General features: G+C 42.1%; 1 protein-coding gene across 12 annotated transcripts in view; it reads left to right on the top strand.

Moving 5' to 3' along the window:
* The window catches only part of NFIA (nuclear factor I A), a 249,284-nt gene that overhangs the window by 199,990 nt on the left and 27,637 nt on the right, over positions 1–21,657 (top strand). For 7 of the 12 annotated variants that reach the window (XM_088169640.1, XM_088169641.1, XM_088169642.1 and 4 more), the window contains 3 exons: positions 8,395–8,573; positions 11,183–11,348; positions 19,145–19,236. In XM_088169640.1, coding sequence (XP_088025766.1) covers positions 8,395–8,573; positions 11,183–11,348; positions 19,145–19,236 — 437 coding nt within the window. The remainder of the gene's footprint in view (positions 1–8,394; positions 8,574–11,182; positions 11,349–19,144; positions 19,237–21,657) is intronic. The other 5 variants (XM_088169639.1, XM_088169643.1, XM_014870543.2 and 2 more) reach the window with 2 other exon arrangements.

The following is a 21,657-nucleotide window of genomic DNA, read 5'->3' as shown; positions in this document are numbered from 1 at the left end:
AATTACAAAAAGCAAGAAATACAGCACGAAGGCAAGAACTCAAGGAAGGGGGTGTGTGAGAAGAAGGGATGAAAGTCAACTAGTGGACTGGTTTCCATTATATTAATTTCCTCCATAATTACCATTGCCACTTAGACTTTTATCAGGACAAGGCCTGCCAGGGAAAAGCTGCAGCACAAGTACTCTCTGTTCATGCCAAAGTGGCAAAACCATTATGTCACATATCTGGAAAGATACTGTGTCCTTCTCTATCAAAATCCTCCACTGGGTCACCAAAGTCCTGGTGCCTGCTCGCTGTCCTGTCAGCCAGCTCCAAGTGAATCAAAGTGATGGTTCCTGGTGTACATTGTGAAAAGACATTTCATAATGTCCTGGTCTGTACCAGTCTCTGTGGCTGCTTCTTGATGCTGTCAGCTGGCACACAGTGGTGTAACCTTCCACTTCCCTCTGAATTTTGACAAAAATAATCCAGTGCAGCTTGACACAGACACCTCAGAGCAAGGGGTGGTGATGTCAGAGAGCCCAGAGAGCCACACCAAAGGGTGAGGAAGAGGAGGTGAGGCCATGAACAGCACAACGCTGACCATCAGACCAGTACACATGATCCAGTTTACAATGTCAGCACAGCTGACTGAGCAGGGGAAGATTTTGATTTTTCTGCACTCACTTTGGAGTAACCTGGTGCAGTTTCCCAACAGATGGCCTCAAGGTCAGGCTTTAGCCATGACACAATCCCCAGACTGCTGTAGCCTGGGCAGGGAGGGAGCCTGCAAAGGGTTAAATCTCCAGCTAAACAAAAGTCAGCGACCGTGTAATTAAAACTCTACCTTTGTTGTATTGTCAAGAGTTAGCCTGTGACATAGGAAATATTTAAAGGAGCAGGCTGTTCAGCTAATTTGTGTGTGAGTGAACTGCTTAGACAGTCCTATCCTAAATTAACTGTAAGACCACCCACCGAGCTGGCCCCATAAAGGGCCACGATTGCTCAGCTTCGTTCAATAATTACTAGATAAATGCATAACTAAAACCTCTATTACACTAATAATTTGTACTGAGATAGATGTGTGGGACACCATGCTGGGTTAATTTGTCATCCCTGCAGCAAACTTCTAAAGAGGGCTCTTCTGCAGAGGAGTTGTGTTAATATGTTGCTCCAGTGAGGACATGTTAGAGCAACAAGATGACTTGGTCGCTTAATCTCCTAAAGAGGCAAAATGCCTGGAGGGGAAGTGCCAGAAAGAAGAAAGGGGGGTGATTAACACGGTGGACCCAGATTTAAACTCATCCTGACAAAAGGAGCTGATCTAACTGAGCAAAAGAATGAAAAAAAAAAAAGGGGGGGGGGAGTGTTAAAAATACTAATAGGATTTCATGCATCCCTAAAAAATAATATAAAAATAAAGTGCTGCAGGAACAAAGTATTTTGCCCGTGCTTTTCCTGACGCTGTGTTTGGTTCCTTTGCTCTCTTTGATGTATCCGTGGAGTTAAACTACATGCTTTAAACAGTGCAGTGAACTATAATATTTTTATCTCTGCTTTATGCTAAATTCTTCTAGCTTCAGACACACACAAAAAGCACATTATTGCTTTAAATATGGAACCCATGTTTAAGCATCAGAGCTCTGGATTTTCAACCTCCTCTATTGACAGAACCATAAATCATGTTAAAGTTAAGTGAATTACTGTAGCGTGGAACTATAGCTTTAACAATGTTTATGTAGTATCAGCTTACCATCTACAGAATGAAAGGGAGGAAAAACACTGATATTAGAAATGGGAATGTGGAGTCCTATTAACTTAACAGCAATATATCACTCCAAAGTCACAGATTCCATTACCATGCCCTTTTTAGTATCAAAGCAGAATTATATCATCACACACATAAAGGTTGTAGTTTTTAAGAGAATTTACATTTCTATTGTAAACTTATCAACTGCATTTCATTATAAGAAAGACATGATATATTCTCCTAGCAGTAGTTTTTATCTCATGATGAGAATATATGAGAATGCATCATGTGTATTAAAAGTAATAATAATATGCAGAAGTTGACAGCATTTGATGCGAGGCAGGAATTCTACAAATATGTTGAATTAGAGTCTCTTTGACCTCTAGCTGTAGTCTTGGAAGGAAGGAGTGCTTTCTATAGGTCTGATTTTTATTTCTGTCCCGATATAATCAATTCTATAGTATTCTGATCTCCCAAAGGCAGCAGAATTCTGACATGTTTTAAAACATTCTGCTCAAAGTAGCTAACTTAACTGGCCCCCTGCCCGTGCCAGAATCTGGAACCAGTGCTCAGTTCAGCTCTACAGGTTTTCAAAAGCAGCCTGTAATACTCAGCAGCCCAGAGTACACCAATAAACCCTGAGCTCAAACACAGCCCTGAGCATATTTGCCTTTTGCTAGGAGCTCCCTGGGCCTTGGCAAAATGTCCTCCTGCCTCCCACTTGCTACTGCAAAAATTTCTTACAGCAAGAGTGTTTCTGAACAAAGGGTCCAGGTGCCTTGTAGCACTCAGAGCAGCAGAGAAGGGCTGAGAGCCAGCCCTGATCTGGAGATACCAGGGCTCTGTTCTTTCCGGCAGTGCTTAGCTGGCCAGCTGCACTTGACTTGTGGAGCTGAGAGATGGATAGCCTGCAATTCAGCCCATCTTTTTGATGATCATGGACAGGAGCAGACCCTCCATCCGTCCTATCTAGGGTGTTTCACTATCTCTTGCATTGGTCAGCTGTTTCTGTTATATTTTAAATTTTTCATCTGTTTGTCTACAGAATGTGGGAGCGAGTGATACCTAAATGCTACCAATGCTCAGAGGGTAAAGCCTGTTTTCGTTCTGCAGCTCCATGACTTCCCAGCCTTGACACTGCAAATGGGAATGTGAGATGGGATCAGTTTGCATTTTGCTCATCCTTGGACCTGACAAACGTGTCACTAAACAGCCCCTTTGCAGCATTATGGGACTTAACAAGTACCTAAGTTTTCCAGGGATGTGAATTCCCTTCCAAGGGCTCATCCTAGCACTGGTCAGTCCTACCCTCAGCAGCTCAGTGTTTACATATAGGAAGGTTTTTCCAACCTGAGTAAGAAATTCCTCTACTTTTATCACCCTAAAGTCTGTTGCTAATGGGCAGTAAGAAAAATGGGGACTTTAAGAAACCTTTGAAAGTGTTACAGGGAAGCAGCTCCCATTGAAATTCAAAAGCAGTTAATGAATTCTCTCAGGACCTCTGCAAATCCCAGCCCAAGTTTCTTAATTATTTTTTTTTCTTCTTGTTTGGGTAACTTCTTTCATCACCAAAATCTGTGGGCTTAAAGCTATTGTTTTAGGCTTCCATTCTTTACCTCTTGTATTGTATTATACACAGAAGTGTAAGTTCCTTTCAACAAATTTGGATTATTGCCAGATCTCCTTATTAAAAAGTCACTCTTCATATTTCCGATAAACACAGCTGTTTCATGGTGTTTGAAAGCATTTCACATCAGCCAGCATGGTGGCTTAGCCAATTAGTCCTCTAATATGGTCAATTTTGAGAATAAGTACCTTTGGGGTACAAAGGGTGGGATCCATCTCGCATAATTTGAACTGGCATCACTGGAATGGCAGGAGAAAGTTTGCAGCACGCAGGGAGTTAAAGCAACTTAGAAGCCTGACGTGGAAGTTGCTAGCAGAACAAACTGTTCTCTAACATTTCCAGGGAAATGACTTTTCAGAAAATACTTTCTTAATTGTAATGAAGCCAATTATAATGGCCTCAAAAAACAAGCGGATAAAAAACGATCCCGTTTCATTACGGTTCTAATGTTACTATTTCTAGGAAGGCTGATCAATGTTTAATGAAGTATTAGTAAACTTAATTATCACTATATAGAGGAGGTATCTGAGCACTGTGCCCTGCTGATCCAGCTGATGGACCAGCCCTTGTGCCTGTGAAGGAGCAGTGGTTGTGACTCCCAGCATTTCTCCCTGGAACAGTCCAGGGTGGTAACACCTTTTCCTGAGCTACACCAAACGACCCTTTCCAAGACTTCAAACAACTTCAGGAAGAAAGAAATTCCATCCAGTGGTGTGGACTTGAAGGGGTTGGCAGGGCTTTTTTTGGAGGAGGATATGGAGGTGGATGGATCAATATGTACCCCCATATGTTGGGCTGTGCTGGTGGAAAACCTGTCTGAGCACTGTAGGTGTCCCTTCACCATGTCAGCAAGCACTCCCCAGGAGCAAGGATCCCAGGGCTCTTTATTAGGAACTGCTCCTTTGTTCCAGGATCCTAAATATCTGAAGAAAACCGTAACCTGTTTCAAATTAACTGATCCTTTATTATCTCATCACTCTCTCAGACAGAATTCACAATTTTGGCTCTTCTTCAGAGCCTTGGCCATGTGCAGCGCTCACCTAATCAATGGCTGCAGCTCATTTTATTGGTTACTTACTTTGGTATTGGCTACTACAAATCAAGAAGGGGAAAGGCAAGACAGACCTGCATAGCCAGAGGTTTGAATTCAGCGTTCTGAAAAATCCTGTGACTTCTGTGCTGCACAGCACCACGAGCTCATAAAACACTGAGGAATCCAGTGTAGCACGCAACAGCTGTACTGCATAATTACTTGGCCCAATAGCAGCAGTTTTAAAATACTGGTATATCTGTTGCAGGCCACCATACATTATCATCTCATTTTCAATAAAAAGTCTGGGATGTTTCAGACGAGCTTCAATGGAATTAGAATCATGTGTGCTTTGAAATATTTATGCTTGCCTTGAGATGGAAGAATAACTCCTGCCTGCAACCCCCACACAAAATAACAGATTTCATAACGCCAGAGAGTCCAACTCCTCCATACCTACAGCAGGTAGAAATGAAGTTCTGATCTTGAGTGCACATCTTTTCATAGATTGTAGAAGCCATATTTTATGTCATTTACTGAGGTCAATAATAAAATATAAATGTCACAGGCTGAAAGACGCCAGGAGAAATATGGTTTGGCAGGATGGAGCTGCTTAGGGATACATAAATAATAAGTCAATAAGTAAATAAATAATAGACAAAGACCTATTTTATCTTCCATTTGAAGATCTCAAAGAATTTACAATCTCTGATTGAGACTTGTAATATCCCATCAGAAGTAATAAGAGCCTCTTCTCTTACACAAGGTAATTTCCATCACTGTAGGTGTGGATTTAGGAATTAAAGACTTTATCATTTTTATTAAGTCTGAAAATCATGACTGAAAGGACCCTTGGCCTTTTTAGAGGCAAACAGGGAAAATAATGACCTGCTTCATTACCCCTTGTGCTTTAACTGATTAAAAATGCTTGTGAGGGCCCCTATATTTGGAAACACAGTTGTGTTCTGCACTCAGAACTTGTTGGAGTGGCCAGTTTTGCACTCACCAGAGTTGCTGACCACAACACAGCTATCAGAGTAATGGTCTGTGTCTGGGCCAGCAGATTTTAGACTTTAACATTTAATTCCCTCTCTCTAGTATCAGGCAGGCACATTTGTAATGTTGATCAGTTTAATAGTAGTGGTTTTTCTCCTCTTATCAAAGAGCCCTTTCTTTTGGCACTTGAGAAATTTGCTATTTCCTAGTCAGAGACTGCAAAAACAAACCTTTGGAGATCCTGATTGCACTCGTTACTTCTTATGCTAAGAAGAAAATGACCCCTCCACGTCAGTGTATGGCACAGGCTGAGGAATGATGCCAATTTCCTTGTTTCCCTCCCCCAGTCCTTCTGATCCAGCAGGAAGCCCTTGGAGATGGGCTGGGGAGTTGGCCAAGGCTCCGAAGAGGAGCCACTTTCTCCTTGCAGCGCTTTGCCTTGCTGAATTATTGTCGATCATTTCTGCATTTGTTCCCCTTCTCTCTCTCTCTTTGGGCTGGTCCTTGACACACACACTCTCCACTTTGTTTTCCACCCTGACATGCTGAGGAGGTCAAGGCAGCAGAGAAAGGCTTGCTCCTGACATGCCACTGAGTATTTCTTTCATCTTTCTTAGAGCAAATCAAATTATTAAATGAAGAGCTATGCTTTGGAAAAGCTAAATACCGTGTTGTCTCAGGCCTAGATTTGAATTCCCACATGTTCCCTGGATACAACTCTTTATTCCTTCTTGTTTGAGATGCATTTCAATCCCCTTTTCACCCAGCAGAAGAACAGAAATGAGTTTGTTCCCAGATGTGTATAAAGGACAGTGCAATTGCATAACAATTTCGAATAGTATTAAAAGAGCTGATACTAAAAGGAAATTTTCTTTTTATATTTCATAAATTCCAATTTATTTCTTACTTAATTGGATGTTTGTCACATAAATGTCCATTTCTCACTTTTATCTTCATCCTTCATATTCCATCTGGCACACAAGGAAAGGGGGAACTACAAAAGCAGATACGAAGGAAGGGAGGAAGACAGAAACACTGAAGGCTAATAAAAATTTTGTTGTAGACATCAAAATGCTGGCTGGAATCTACCTGACTGAAGGTGTGTGTGTAGAATGGAGCTCAGAGCAGCACCAGTCCAAGGCAGGGGATTATTTTGGGGTGAGGTGGCTCCTTGGACAATGTTTAGTTCTCTGTCCATTGTAATAATTGGCTCCATGGTGGTTACTCACAGTCACTGAAGGGAATCCCCCATTATCTCTACCTGTGATGTTTCTCTTTCTATGTGGAATATTTTCAACAGAATTAAGGGGAGCAGAATTGTGAGGTTAACGTGGATACAGGGGGAGCTTTTCATGGCAAGGACAAGGGTTTCACATCCATCCCATACCAGCACCCCTGGCATGAGTGCAGCTCTTTTTGGTGGTGGTGTCAGAGCAATAATTCCCATTCTGTGGTGGAAAAGGACATGTATAGAAGGGCTGGCCAGCCAAGCCTTAATGAATGTTTACAGGAAAATGCAGTAGTTTCCTTGCTGCTGTTTCTGAGTTCACGTTTTATCCACATCTTCAGGCTCTTGAGTTTGCTAATGGTTTAATAATGCTTAAGGAAAAAAATTATTAATAAAGTGTCATATTATTAAACTGGCAATGAACAAGAGTAAGAAGCTGATTTTAGCTTTTATTTAACTGAAGGTTTTTCATAACATTCATCATGAAATGAATGTTTGCTCATTTGTGTTTGATTTTAGTTAACTTTCCTGCATCTTTCCAATTTTTTCAAACGTGCCAAAGGCTTTTTTTTTTCCTCTTGTATATTTAAATTACTTCCAAGCCAACACCTGAGTTTCTGTAGGATTTTCCCTCCCTTGCATTGCCTTTATCTAATTGGTCATATGCAGTGTATGAGCACAATCTCTGCACATGGACACCCCTGAAAGACTCCTGGGGTAACATGCCAAGGGAGCAACAATGACTGTTTGGTGAGAAATAAACAATGATTTACAGATGAGCTTGTGTGCAACCAGATTAATTGGTCATTCTGAAGGAAGAGTGAATCCTCATTTTTAAAGGGAGAATTCATGGCACTGTAAGTGGCAGCAGCTACCTCGTGGTGACAGCTAACAATGGAAAGCACTGTTGGGTAACAAGAGTCCAACCCAATATATTTTGGAGGCCAAGGAGCTGGGCAAAGGTGTCACATAATGTAGGAGAGCAAAAGGCTCTGGAGCTGCACTTGTAGTTGTGCTGAAATCAGCTGAGGGTAAAATCGGTCATTGCCAATGGGCTTGTGTACATCACACCTCTGCACCTTCTCTGGAGTACATTTTCCAGCTGGCTTGTTGGCCCATAAATTCACCAAATTAAACTTCATCCCTGAGAGAGAGCTGGGGGCTTGCTGAAGATTCGAGCCCAGCGTTATTCAGGAGAAATGTAAATGTAATTTTCCAAACGAGCTCGCCACTTTGTGCATGTTCATTAAATGAAAACACGTTACTTAAAATAAATGTTCCTGAAGTGAGATGGAAAAAAAAAAACCAAAACCCAACAACAAGAATTGTTGGACCATTTTAAAATTATTGACCGTTTATACTACAATGTGAAATGGATTCGTATGTGCAAATCCAAGTTACATGAAATGTCAATTAAATCAACCCTAATCTCCCAAATACATTTTTTTATTGCCTGATTGATGAGGGCTGCTCTTAAGGTGATGAATAGTTTTCACTCTCACAAAGGACTGCTGATTCCTTTCTACGTGTCCACTAAAAACACAGAAAATCCTTCACAATGTCTGGCTCCATTTGCTTCCAGGATCTAGATGAAGTGAGTGTAGGACACAATGTGGTCTAATATATTAATTGATGTATAAACAATACTGTACATTTAAAAACAAACCAACAACAGCAACAACAACAACAACAACAAAAGATACTTAAAACTACAACAGATTTAAACTGTTTTATTTTTCCAGAGGCAAAACTCTATATAACGTCTTTGTTTTCTTTCCTATAGCAAGTCCACATGCAACACCATCGACTCTTCATTTTCCAACATCACCCATTATTCAACAGCCTGGGCCATACTTCTCACACCCAGCAATCCGCTATCATCCTCAGGAGACTCTGAAAGAGTTTGTCCAACTTGTCTGCCCCGACGCTGGTCAGCAGGCTGGACAGGTGGGGTTCCTAAATGTAAGGAAGCCGTTTTTCTTTCTTCAGAAGTGTTTGTCCTTTGTAAAAATTAACCACGGGGTTATTGATGGGGTTATTTTAACAGCATGTCGCCTGCAGGAGCACACCTTGAATAGTTGCTGGAAGGGAGAACCAAAAAAAAAAAGTAAATAATAATAATAATAATAATAATAATAATAATAATAATAATAATAATGATACTGTGCTGCAAAAGTATTTTAAAAACGACAAGAGACCTCCCCAAAAAACCACTTGACCACATTGTGGTGAAAGTAGCTTAAAGTGTCAGAGAAGCTGGTGCTTCAGTGACCTGCTGGGTCCCCCCACAAACGACTTTGCTGCATGTGCTGTAACCCTTGTGGAACCAGGGTTAACAAAATACGAAGTCAGAATAATTTTTATTAATTATTTTTGAAGTTCAGGGGAGAGTGGGGGGGAAAGAGCAGGAAAAGGGAGGGTGAGAAACAGATGTTTCAGATCAGCTAAGTTCATTAAAAAAAAAAAATACTGCCTTATAGCACTTTAGATCAAGTTGACCAGTACTTGAACTCAAGATGTTAAAAGTACAGTTTATTATGGTTTGTTATTTCTGTAAGCAGTTATCTTTTCCCCTTATCTCTATGAAAAATTAAGCAGAGTTCCAAAGCTTCAAATAACCATTTTCTTTTTTTTTTAATCAAATAAAGTGAATCATCTTGCTATTATTGAAATAGCATTCTGGACGAATGCAGAATTTATAAATTTTATGTAAATCAAATCTAAAATAATGCTCTGAATATTTCATGAAATGTAATGCATGTAACTTTTTCCAGCCAATGAAGTAATAACTGGCAAAATTACTGCTTCTCTCCTGACATACTGAAAGTGTTAATGAGAATTAGTTTAATTATTAGCATCTAATTTATTACACTTATTTAATAAGCTGTATTGTTCTCCGTGTTTTCCTTTCCCCAGCAGAAAAACTGACTCTACTCATTCCAGCCAGTCCTGGCTTTGAATAATGTCTGCAATATGTTAGCAGATACATTTATGTCTAGACAACAAATCAATACAGTGCTTTTCTTTTTCCTTGAGTATTCATTTGCTTAATTTATCCCAAACCATTCAGCATTATGAACTGTTAGCACACTCACAATGAACAGGCAGCAGGGGTCTTCTTGGCAGGAAAGGGACCTAATTGGGAGACAAGATAGTGTTTGAGAGATGTCACTAATATATTAGTTTATTAAAGGTGCTGGATGTTGGAAAAATAAATATCCCTGAAGGATTGCTTCTTGCTGCAAACTCTAGTAACTGCAGTCTTTGAAGTCTGTGGGAGTGCTGTTAAGTTAAATGCAGATGAACCTGAGTCTTATTTATCCCCTGAACCATTTTTGCTCTAGCACAAGTGTGATTTGCACCTCCACGACTTTAAGGCCTTTTGTCAGTGCCAAAGCAGGTGAAATGAAAATAAAGTCCCAAGTGTTTTGCCAGGATGAGTATTTTGTCCCCGGCAATTCAGGCTAATGGAAACCCTAGCAGGAATTAAAATATTATTTTCTTTAGCAGTACTTAGAATATGGATCTGTGCTTAAAGCTGAGCTTTTATCATCAATGGAAAAGCCAATGTTCAGTGCCAGAAGAGCTGCAGTGAGATCAATTTGTAGAGTGCTGTCGAAAATGATCTCATCATTTTTGTCACTAAAATGGAACACCTGATTCACAGCCTGTCCTACTTTCTCTTTATAATGGTATTTGGCATCTATCTGTATGGTTTTCAAGTGTCCAGGCTGGGTTACATTTAAAATGTAAACTTAATAAGCTGGGGGGAGGGTTGGCATGTTTTTCTAAGCCTGGTTCCTGTTTTTGTGATACTTGAAAACACTTTTACTTATGGACACATTTTTCTGGTGATTAATTGAAAGACCACACTCATATAGCTGATCCCCTTCAGCCTGTGACTGACCACATCCCAGACTGAAGGGAGGGTGGGTTTTTTCTCCCAGTGTGTAAAATGAAGCTGTTCTAACTTCAGTCATTTCTCCATATGATCCTAATGGCAGCTAAACCAAGAGCTACACTATTGCTAACTCAAAAGGGATGTGGGAGAGCAGTTATTTTAATATACACTCATTCATTTTCCTGTAATGAGATATCAGCATGATTTTTAAGACCACCAAAAACGCTTGTTTTTTCTCTTAATGAGCAGTATCTTTAAGAAATTTACACTCAAGTCCTAGACACTGATATCCTGAGGGTATAACAGAGGCAAGAAACTGGAGGATTTTAAGGGTCAAAAATACTGCTTCACCTCTCATTGAGCATGGGTTAGTGCTGCAGGAAATGTAAAGAAGAGTAGAATTTATTCCAGGACAGTTTAATCTCAGTTCAGACAAGCTGTTAATAGGACAAGTGTTTAAAAGCCAGATTTTCCATAGCTTCACAAGGTTCACAGAGTTTGACACAAAGTTCCTTGAAGTCCATGGAGAATTTGAGCCAGCACTTTCTTTGCCACCTTTCAAGTAATTGTAAATGTATTGCACATAGTTTTTAACTAGATTGTTTTTACTGGAGGTTCCTAGAAGCTGATTTTTAGTATAATTTCTGTCTGTTTGCTTGTTTTTCGGCAGCCCAATGGTAGCAGCCAAGGCAAGGTGCACAATCCATTCCTTCCTACCCCAATGTTGCCACCACCACCTCCGCCACCAATGGCTAGGCCTGTGCCTCTGCCAGTGCCAGACACAAAACCTCCAACCACATCAACAGAAGGAGGGGCCACCTCTCCCACTTCTCCAAGTAAGTACAGACACAGCGGGACCCAAGGGCTACGGCGCTCGGCTGTGCAGGGAAAAGGACTGCACACATCTTGGGAAGCAGGAGAGCTCTCTGCTCTCCACGAGGGACAAAACTCTGAGCTGCTCCTGTGTCAGCAGGGAAAGCCTTAGCTCAAGGTTGCAGTTTTATTTTTGGCTCGGTTGGCATTTCACACAACCACGTGTGAGGGAAATCGAGGCCGGCGGCTCAGCTGTGATACAGAGCTCGGATCTTTGGGATCTTGTTTGCTGCCATGAGGATTCATGTTGATATCCCATCCCTGGAAGTGCTCAAGGCCAGGCTGGATGGGCCTCTGAGCAACCTGACCTAGTGGGAAGTGTGGCAGAGGGGTTGGAACTGGGGGATCTTTAAGGTCCCTTCCAACCCAAACCATTCCACGGTTCTGTGATAAGCTGGTATCTCAAGTCAGGCTTTAAAGGATAGACCCCACATGGAAGTCAGGCAATGTCCTGGAAAGCATCCCTGCTTATGCACACTGGGCTAAACTAACAACCCTTCCCACTTTACTTCAATTGTCGTTCTTTTGGGACTAAATCTTCCTAAATTAAGCCAGACATCTTTCCATGCGTGTTAGACAACTTTTGGTATGTCTTAGTGCTAGGGAGAAAGCTCTAATCCTCTCCCACCACCCACACGGCTCCCATATGCATTTTGTGCAGCCACAAGTTGAATTTACGAATTCCTGGATACACACTTGGGGATACCACTTTGGAGTCACTCTTCTGGGAAACAAATGCAATTCAGCTGTGTCTGATGCTTTAAAAAAAGTCTGGATGTTCAGGGAGTTAATTGTGAAATGATTTAATGAAGCTATGCTCAAACTGACATTTAAAAACAAAAGGGAAGCTTTCAGTGCTTTAATGGCAACTGTAGGGGACTTGTTCCACAGTGAAGGGAGTCCAAATAACATCCACAAACAAAAATCAATCTAATCGAAAGAGCAAATCCCTTTGTGTGCTTTTCAAGCTTATTATTTAAATGCTATATGCAACCACTACTTGATGTGCAAAGAGGTACTCACTCTTCAGACCAAGTGAAGCCTATGTTTTTAAAGCTTTATATACTGTTCAGGAGACTTGCACAGGTTCCAGGGGCATTTTAAAAATCTGGTAGTTCCTCAGAGGTTTTCATTGCCTTCTGCTACACGATAGTGCATCAACTGCAAACTCAGCAAGATGCTCTGGCTCGCTTGGAAATGGAAATGGGTTTTAGTATGAGACAGTCTGGTAAGATTGTGAACACGATCTTGTAGAATCAGGACTTCTCGAATTGATCAGCAGATTTTTGTTGACTGAAGAAGTTGATTCATTCGCTCCCCTCCGCTCCTCTTTCTGACCTTAGACCAACGCTGGTGCTATCAGGAAGTTTTGACGCTTTCCGAGGGGACTTTTGAGTCCTATCAATAAGATTCAGCGGTGGGATCTAAAAGGTTAATGTTTAGTCATAGTTATCACTGAACACAGTCAGCAATGCCTTACTATTTCCTTGCCTTCAGAACTGGGAAAAACAAAACTAGGTCAGTGTGTACTTGTCATTACGGTTGTGACTCAGTTTACTGGCAGCGTCTGGTGTTGAAAAGAAAAGATTTTCAACAACATTTTAACACTAATCTTAATTTTTATGATACTGTGATCGTGTAAACAAGCTCAGAGTGTGTCTGGCCGGATTCTCAGCTGGCAGAAAAATGGGCATTTCTCCTCTGTAGGGAGCAGGACACCCATTGGTGTCAGCCTGGGGCTGGTCACTGGGCTCTGTGCTCAGCAGACAGCTGCCATGTTAATTGGGAATGGAGGTTTTCTCAAGAGCAGACAGTTAATGGTATTTAAACAAAAGATTAGGAAAATAATTACTGTTTGTTAATTAGCCACGCTGATGTCTAAACATATAGTTCTGTACATATTCAGGCACGCATCTTCCTTTTGGTGAGGGGTTTGAACAACAGTGACTCGAGTTGTAAAGAAGCATATAATTTAATTTAGGGACAAATTTTACAGAAAAGTAGATTATAGGAAATATTTTCTAAGAAAAACTATATCATACAAGCCAAAACCAGTGGAAGCATTGGCCACATAAAGAGGAAAGCAAACTGAAGTTTGAGATGTCGCAGCCAGGGTTTGCCAGGAGGACCCACTGGGCTCCATTCAGTGTGTCAATCAGGACCAACCCTCCATTTCCCTCCGTGTTTATTTTTTCCTTAACTAAATATTAGCCCTCAAATAGCGAGTGCAGATTCACCAGAGTTCCATAAAAGCCTCACAAAAAGGTGTTTTCCATGGTTACGAGCTGCTGGAGCGCACCGGTTCTGGGAGTGTCGCCGGGCTATGGCTGGCTGCCCCACAGAGCTTGAGGATATTGGAAAGTCACTTCTGCAACAAAGGCAGGAGAGATGTTAAATTTTGGCCAGACTCTCTCCTTAGCTGTGTGGAAGAGAATGAACCCCCCTCCTCCCAAGGAAATAGAGTGAAAGGGGTTTGCATTTGCTCCACTCTCCTTCCCTTTTTTGGTCTAGCAGAAAGCCCTCAGCAGAAACAAAATGCAGTCACGGCCCAACCAAAAATTGGAATATGGCCCTCCTGAGGGGTGCAGGAGCCAGGAGCAGCTGTTCAATACAGCATGGCCTCCTGGGAGTGAGAGCTAAAAATCACAACAAGGTGGTTAATGATTCTCAGAGCAATAGTGAAACTCTCCAGCTGTGACATTAACCAAAACATGAACATTAGTGCTGTCCAAGGAAGGAAGAGCCCCTGGAGATGCACACTGGGGATTTGCTGCTACTGGGTGGCCAGGAATGCTCTGGGAGCTGACAATTTCAGCTGCAAATCTTACCCCTTTGGAAAGCCAGCATTTTCCTCAGTCAGATGGCACAATGGAGATGGGATTCACGAGGTTTCAGAGGTTCATTTTTCCTCCACAAAACCTTTTTCAATAGAACATATCTTTGATATCAGAAGCAGACCCAACATTATCTTATCTCAGATCTCTTCTTGATTTTCTTTGGTTGGTAAACCATTACAAACACAACACAATATTTTCTTGAACTTGGCAGTTTTGGGGTTTAATATCTCACTGCCCAAAGCAATCACCACCTCCACTACATTCCAGTTGGGCTTTATCACTATCATAATTAAATCATTCCAAAGCAGAGCCTAAGATACTGCCATCCTGTACACCCTGACTTTCAAACAGCATTTGAAAACAAAGTGTTATTTTCTGAGATTCACAACTCTTAACTTAAACAAACTCATTACTGGTTAATGTCCCTTTGAACAGAGTTTTCTTGTTAAATGGCTTTTGTGTCAGGATGAGGAGAATGATCTTGTGGCTGTAGTACAGGATTCATAAAGCCACGTGCCAGGTGCTGCCCTTGGGTCACATCCCGTGGAACTCTCCAGGCTTGGGACAGAGTGGCTGGAAAGCTGGAAAATGACTTGAGGATACTGGTCAGCAGCAGCTGAACATGAGCCCAGGTGGCCAAGAAGGCCAAAGGCACCTGGCCTGCATCAGCTCTGGTGTGGCCACAGGACCCAGGCTGTGACTGTCCCCTGTGCTGGGCACTGGTGAGGCCACACCTTGAATCCAGGAGGAAAACATTGAAGTGCTGGAGAGTGTCCAGGGACAGGAATGGATCTGAAGAAGGGTCTGGAGGGGCTGAGGGAGCTGGGAAAAGGGCTCAGCTGGAGAAAAGGAGGCTCAGGGGGGACCATGTGGCTCTGCACAACTCCCTGACAGGAGGGGACAGCTGGGGGGTAGTAGTGCTCTGCTCCTAGGGAACAGGGACAGGACAAAAGGAAACGGTCTCAGGTCACCCCAGGGGAGGTTTAGATTGGATATTGGGAAAAATTTCTTCACAGAAACAGTGGTCAAGCACCGGAGCAGGGGCAGTGGTGGAGTCCCCAACCCTGGAAGGATTTAAAAGCCCTGTGGATGTGGCACTTGGGGACATGAACCAGTGGTGGCCTTGGCAGTGCTGGGGTAGGGGTTGGACTCAATGATCTTAAAGGTCTTCTCCAACCTAAACATTTCCACGATCCTGCAATCAGATTGGCTTTCTCTCCCTTCCTCTGCTATGCATTGACTGAGCACGTTCTGGGCAAGTCTGAGCTTTCTGTTCACTCCCTTCCCCATCCACAAAAATGAGGTTTGACTCTATCATTCAATTTGCTAAAATTTGCAGTTCCCTCCCATATACTCAGCTGCAGAATGCACTGCAGTAAGAATTGTTCTACTGCACCATATTCCTCCAGTTAATCCTCTTGCTGCAGCTTGAGAAACAGGACAACTCTTCACATCAAACACATGTACCTGCCACCTTGGTCTGTAAAAGGGAGACCTAGTGGTACATTAGGTCATCACCCTCCCAAATCATCTTTACCAATCCTTTTAATCCAGAACAACGATAAATTACACACTCCTGCTCTTAACAGCAGTTATTTCAGGAAAGTATATTTTAAAGTAACATTTCCCTACTACAGGCAACTTTAAAACACACAACATCCTCAAAACTGTTTGTTTGTCTTGTCTTTCATACAATTTCTTGCCATTTTGGCTAAATATCAAAGCTGTCTGTGTGAGCAAATGTTCTTTCTCTGCCAGCTCCTGTTTTGCTTGTTCCTGAAGTGAAGCATCATAGCAAATTTGTGGCATCACATTCATTTCCTTGGCTGTGGGCTATGATGTTGCAGACAATCCTTGGTGAATTCCAGTAGCAGAAAGAGCAGGCTGGGCAGGAAGCTGTTTCTATTCATGCCCAACAGGACAGCCATCATCTGGTGTGAACTCATGTAGGTCTATGCAATTCCCATGGAGCAAAGCTGATAAAATCTGGAGAAGATCTGCCTAAGCGACCTGGCTGCTGTTCCTTGTCCCTTTCCATGCTCTGGCTTTTCCCAAACTGGAGTGTGAGGACCCCAGCATAGGCTTAGCTTATATTTATGCTATAATATAATGTGACACAGCTTTATCCAGTGAGACAGTTTGCCCCATCCTAATTCTGGGGCAAAGCCTAGGGATCAGACTTCCAGGAATCCCACCTCCATGTCAGCCAAGGGTATTTATCTGAAGACAGTAAGATGCAGCTGGAAGTTGATCATAGTCTAAGCAACACTCAGAACTTCTCCCTTTCCTGAAACAAATTCCCCCCTAACAGGGGGATGTGTATTCCACATCAGCTCAATATTCCAAGCCAAAATGGCCCCTTACAATCCACAAACATCCCAGGACATTTTACAGCAAAGAGGGAACAGCACCTTGGGAGAGTCCAGTGTAAATCCTCTGCATATTTGTCGTTTTGGTGCTCTTCCCCCCTTGGCTTCAGCAATGCAGTTATATGACCTGAAGGAAATACCAAGCTGACATCCGAGTATTTTCAGAAAGCAAATTAAACATCGTTTGGAGCGGAAGGAAGGTATACATAGCAACTCACCCAGCAAGATTTGAGGGGACTTTTGTGCATATTACACACTTTTCAAATGCTTTCAAATTTTTTTGTTTGAACAGAGAAGCCATTTAAGTCAGCATTCTGCTGGTTCCCCTTTGATTTTCTACCAAATATCACAGCAAAAGTATCTGCCAGCGGGGAACTGTAAACAAGATCTTGAGTTCCTTCCCTTCTGGGTGGAACTTACCTGCTCCAAGGGATTAAATGGCCTCTCCACTCAATCTGCTTCCTTAAAAGTAGACCAGGAGAACCAAACAACAGATGTTTGATTTTTGAGCTGTAAGTTGATTTTCCCCACTGCAGAAAGAATTCTTAGTCTTGCACATTAGTTCATTAGTCAGCTAAAAAAAACCCAAAACTTCCACAAAGAACAGCACAGAAGAATCTTAATACAAGGCACTAACAACAGGGAAATGCCCTTTGCAAATGTGTGGCTTCTTTGAATTATTAACCAAACTAACATGGTAAAAAGGTGAGGAGAACATCTCACCAGATCTACTCAGTTAATTTCTTCCTTGATTTGCAGGTAGGAGTAACATCCAGCTTATCTGTTCATAATATTCAAGCTGCACCACAATTTGCAAAACCATCTCAGGAAGATACATTAGTGACTTAAAAATTCCTTTAAGACTTTGTGAAGGAAAAGTGTTCCTTGCGTGATTTTTGCAAGTGTTAGCTTCTTGGAGAGAAAAGCTCACCTCACCAGAAACAAGTGGGAAAAATTCCTTCTTAGAATTCAGGAGTGCCTTATCTCCCCTCATATCAGTAGGAAATGAAGATATGCAGTTCCTGGGGTGAGTTCAGGGAATCTTGAGGAAGGGAGGTTTTCTGATTACACTTTAAGAAGTAGGAGGCATCACAAGACGTTTGTGAGACTTGAAGGATGTGGTTCTGCATGCTCCTACACTTAGGAACTCATCATCCAAGGGCTTTGTGGGATGCAGAACATCCACATGGGTCCAAGTGCAGACTGGGCATTGGGTGAGAAATCCCTCCAGGGCCTTAAATACAGGAAGTCCCTTGAGCTGAAAATAATCAGAGGTGGGAAAGAATGGGAGAAAGTAAATATGTGAACCTGTTTTGTTTGCATCTGCTTATGGCTTCTAAGAGAGGTGGCAGTGGCCAAGGTGGAGCATTGGTCTGATTTGGCACAGTCTTAAAGCAAAGGCTCCTCCAGTGTAATCCCTCTTCACCAAGCATTTGCCTTCAGAAAGGTAAAAGTTTCCTCCACACAGCCAGCTCAGTGTCTTCTCTGACTCTTAACTCACTTTACTTTTCTGTAATGTTGAGGCCTCAACATTATATTTAGCCTGACTGGAATTTGGCAAGTAACTTTCCTTTTACTATTGTTTTTTTTTTGTCTCTTCATTGGATAGTTAGATTGTCTGGGGATTTTATTCAGCAGAATGCATTCCCATAAATATATTCAAAATAGATAGGAGCTTTCTTTGTATTAAGGCATCTATTTACGTTATTTGAATTTAGATCAAAACATGCAAAAAACTGAGGAAGAGAGAAGATTGCTTGAGGGTTTTCAAATGAGAGGAAGACTAAAAATGCATTGAAAGCTTTTGGATGTGGAAGTACGTGGCATTGTGGACAGTTGCAGTGGAGAATATAATGCAACAATAAAATCATTAAAGTACTTCAAGTTTGGAAGTAATCTGGGTTCTTGGCTTGCATTGCATTTAATAGCTTTACATTTATGGGAGCCACTCCAGTTTTTAAAGGCAGCTTCAGCCTTTAGACTGATTGCACTTACCACCCCAGTGAAACTGCAACCCATTAATTTTTTACCGAAAGGATCTTCCTAGTTTGTCAGACACATCAAGTGAACATTTTAGAGAGTGCAGACCACAGCAGTATGAAAACCAAAACTTTATATCCAGAGAGAATGCTGGATTAGCATGAAACAAAGGGTCTGATTCTGTTAATGAGCTCTTAGGTAATTTCATTGCTATACAAAACTCTGTTAAAAATAGAGATACCAGACATTTGAGTACAAACAGCCAGGACCTGCAGAAATCTCCTGTGCCAGCCCATCATGGAAAGGCCTGCAGTGGTTCTCCTTCAGGCTGGAGAACCTGAAGCCCACGTTGTGGCCATCCCCTCTCCCAGCAGCCCAGTCCCCTACGTGTTGACACCCCCACCATTAAGCCCAAGCCTTTCCAGCGTCTCAAACCAAACTCTCGCTCTCTAAAACGTTCGCACATTTCTATGTCAAACATCTGCTTAGGTGGCTCTGAGACAGTGTGTTTTGGTGTTGTTCGTGTGCAATCTAGTGCCGCTTCCTCAACGCATGTGTCCCTTCCCTTCACAGCCTACTCGACACCCAGCACCTCCCCCGCAAACCGATTCGTCAGTGTTGGACCACGGGATCCAAGCTTTGTAAATATCCCTCAACAGACTCAGGTGGGCCGCTTTCGACTTCTCTGTTTGCCTGCAGCCTCTTCTCCTCCTCCTCCTCCTCCTCCTCCTCCTCCAGTGTCCTCTAACGTGTCCCCGCGGAGCAGCTGCCCTGCCGCTGTCACTTCACCCACATGGTCTCAGTAACTACAGTGAAATGTCACTTGCAGTTTGTTTGTCTCTTGTGATTTTTTTTTTCCTTTCTTTTTCTTTTTTTTTGGTTTTTTTTTTTTTTTTTTTTTTTTTTTGGGCTTGTGTGATGATAACGCTGCTTTTGTAACTGGAAGGATCTCTCTTTGCTTTCTGAGGTGTTGGCTCCCAGCGCGCAGTTGTTTGCTGTAGGGTCGGGGTTTCAAAGGCTTTGGCTCCAACCTGCTCCCCAGGCACTGCATTTAATTGTGTTTAGATTAGATGGTAGGGAGAAATCCTTCCCTGTGAGGGTGGTGGGACCCTGCTACAGGTTGTCCAGAGAAATTGTGGCTGCCCTGTAATTGGGAGTGTCCAAGGAAAGACTGGACAAGGCTTGGGGCACCTGGGATAGTGGAAGGCGTCCCATGAAACAAGATGATCTTTAAGGTTCCTCCCAACCCAACCCAGTCTGTGATATGCAAAAGGAGCTCAGAGACACCCAACAGGTAACAGTGCCCTGTAGTCCCCCAGCAGACACAACGGGAGACTGCTCCAAAAAAAAAATACTCAAACTCCTGGTTGGCCATTTGCATGGTGGGCTTTGAGCGAGCAGGAGATTTTTGTAATTGTGAGCACATCTGTTTTCCTTACACAAAGAGAAAAAAGTCCAGTTGAGGCAGGCCTATAAAGCTGGGTTAGCTGAATTCATGGTCCTGCTATGGTCAAATCAGAAGCTCAAGTAAACATTTGTGTTTCTTTAGGAGAAGGACGAGATTTAAATGTGCTTTTTCCAAGTTGTATCAAATTCCCAGGGTCGATTAAGAAAATAGTTGTTGGCAGTTTTGTTAGCAGCTAATTTGAGCCAGATGTTGAAAAAATTAAGTCTGGGCTTAATATCACGTTATCATGAGGGGGAAGGTATAAAAAAGTGAGCAGAGTTAGTTCTTTAGGACAACTGTAGTTTATAGTCTGAAGTGATTGCTTGACTACGTTGCAATTCTTTTAAAGGTCAACTCCACGAAATATTTGTGATTTTGTTTTGAACTGGTTGCAGTGACTAAAAAGCAATAATTCAAATAACTGGCAAACTGGGCATTACTACCCTTGGCTCCTGTAAGTTCTTTCAAATGGTTTATAGGCTTCTGAATAATTAGTGTGCAGATTAATGGCTGTCACATGCCACAGTAGGTGCATGAAGACAGACTCCTCGTTGTGATGGCTTCAGCACCTCCACTGTCACTGAAACACAGGTCACTCATTCCCAAAGATTTTCAGTTTACAGGGCTGCAAGCAGCTGCCTGTGAGCACAACGTGGTTTTTTTGCTGTCTGCTCTTTGTGTACAATTTGTTAGGGGCTTTAGTTTATAGCTCTGTGCACAGCACAGGTTAAACTATATCGAATCTCAAACCTTCTCTGCATTAAATAGGGTCACAGAAAGTACAGCAGCAATGCAGAGAGGGGTTTAACCCATCAGATTCTGGGGGGTTTTTTCATGCCTTAACAAAACGCAGCCTGCACCCCACTTTTCCAGCCTTGTGCTTTATTGGGTTCATGGGTGTGGCAAGTTTTCATGCACCTTCCAATTTCTATCATATTTCTCCAGTTGTTTTGGAAATAACTGGAATACACAGAAATGAGCTGAAATCAGGAAACAGGAATGTTAAGGTGTACTGCTAAAGTCCTTAAGCATTTGGTCTTTTCCTTCATAGCTCAGGAAACCTGAAACCCTTTGGAGAATGCTACTTACCTTTTCCAGAAGACTTGAAAAACTCTTAGTTGGTAAATTGATTATGTAGTAAGACACAACAGTATTAAGTCTCCAAAGATATTTCAAACTTACTTGCATCCTGCAGCCTAAGTTTCCCAGATAAGTTTGTTGACCATAAACTTTTATCCTCCTTATTTATGACTTAAATCATTTTAAAGTGCTCTAGCGTTACTTTAAGTGCTCCTCTGTAATGCAGTGTAGTGAATAACAATGCTGTACAGTGAAAAACAATACTCAAGCACAGCTTTCAATTAAAGTCTAACATGCTGCAGTGGGCAAGGAGACTGACTTCCAGTCTCTGACTCCAGCTGCATCTCCCTGCTTCTATACATCATTACACCACCACAGCCCACTTGATACTAAATATATAATTTATCAGCAAACTCACTACTTATTCATGAAAGAACTCTGAAGTTGACTGTGCTTTGAGTCAGAGAAGTGAGGCAAAAGTGCTAACTGAAATGATTTGGGATTTACGTAGCATTCCTCTAAACAAAGACAGGCTTTTGTGCTCTTTTTTGCAGAGCAT

Source organism: Sturnus vulgaris, chromosome 9 (assembly GCF_052056855.1).
Source record: "Sturnus vulgaris isolate bStuVul1 chromosome 9, bStuVul1.hap1, whole genome shotgun sequence".
Lineage (NCBI taxonomy): Eukaryota > Metazoa > Chordata > Aves > Passeriformes > Sturnidae > Sturnus > Sturnus vulgaris.
Note: the sequence above shows the minus strand (reverse complement) of the source record. Positions and strands in the feature narration are given on the sequence as shown.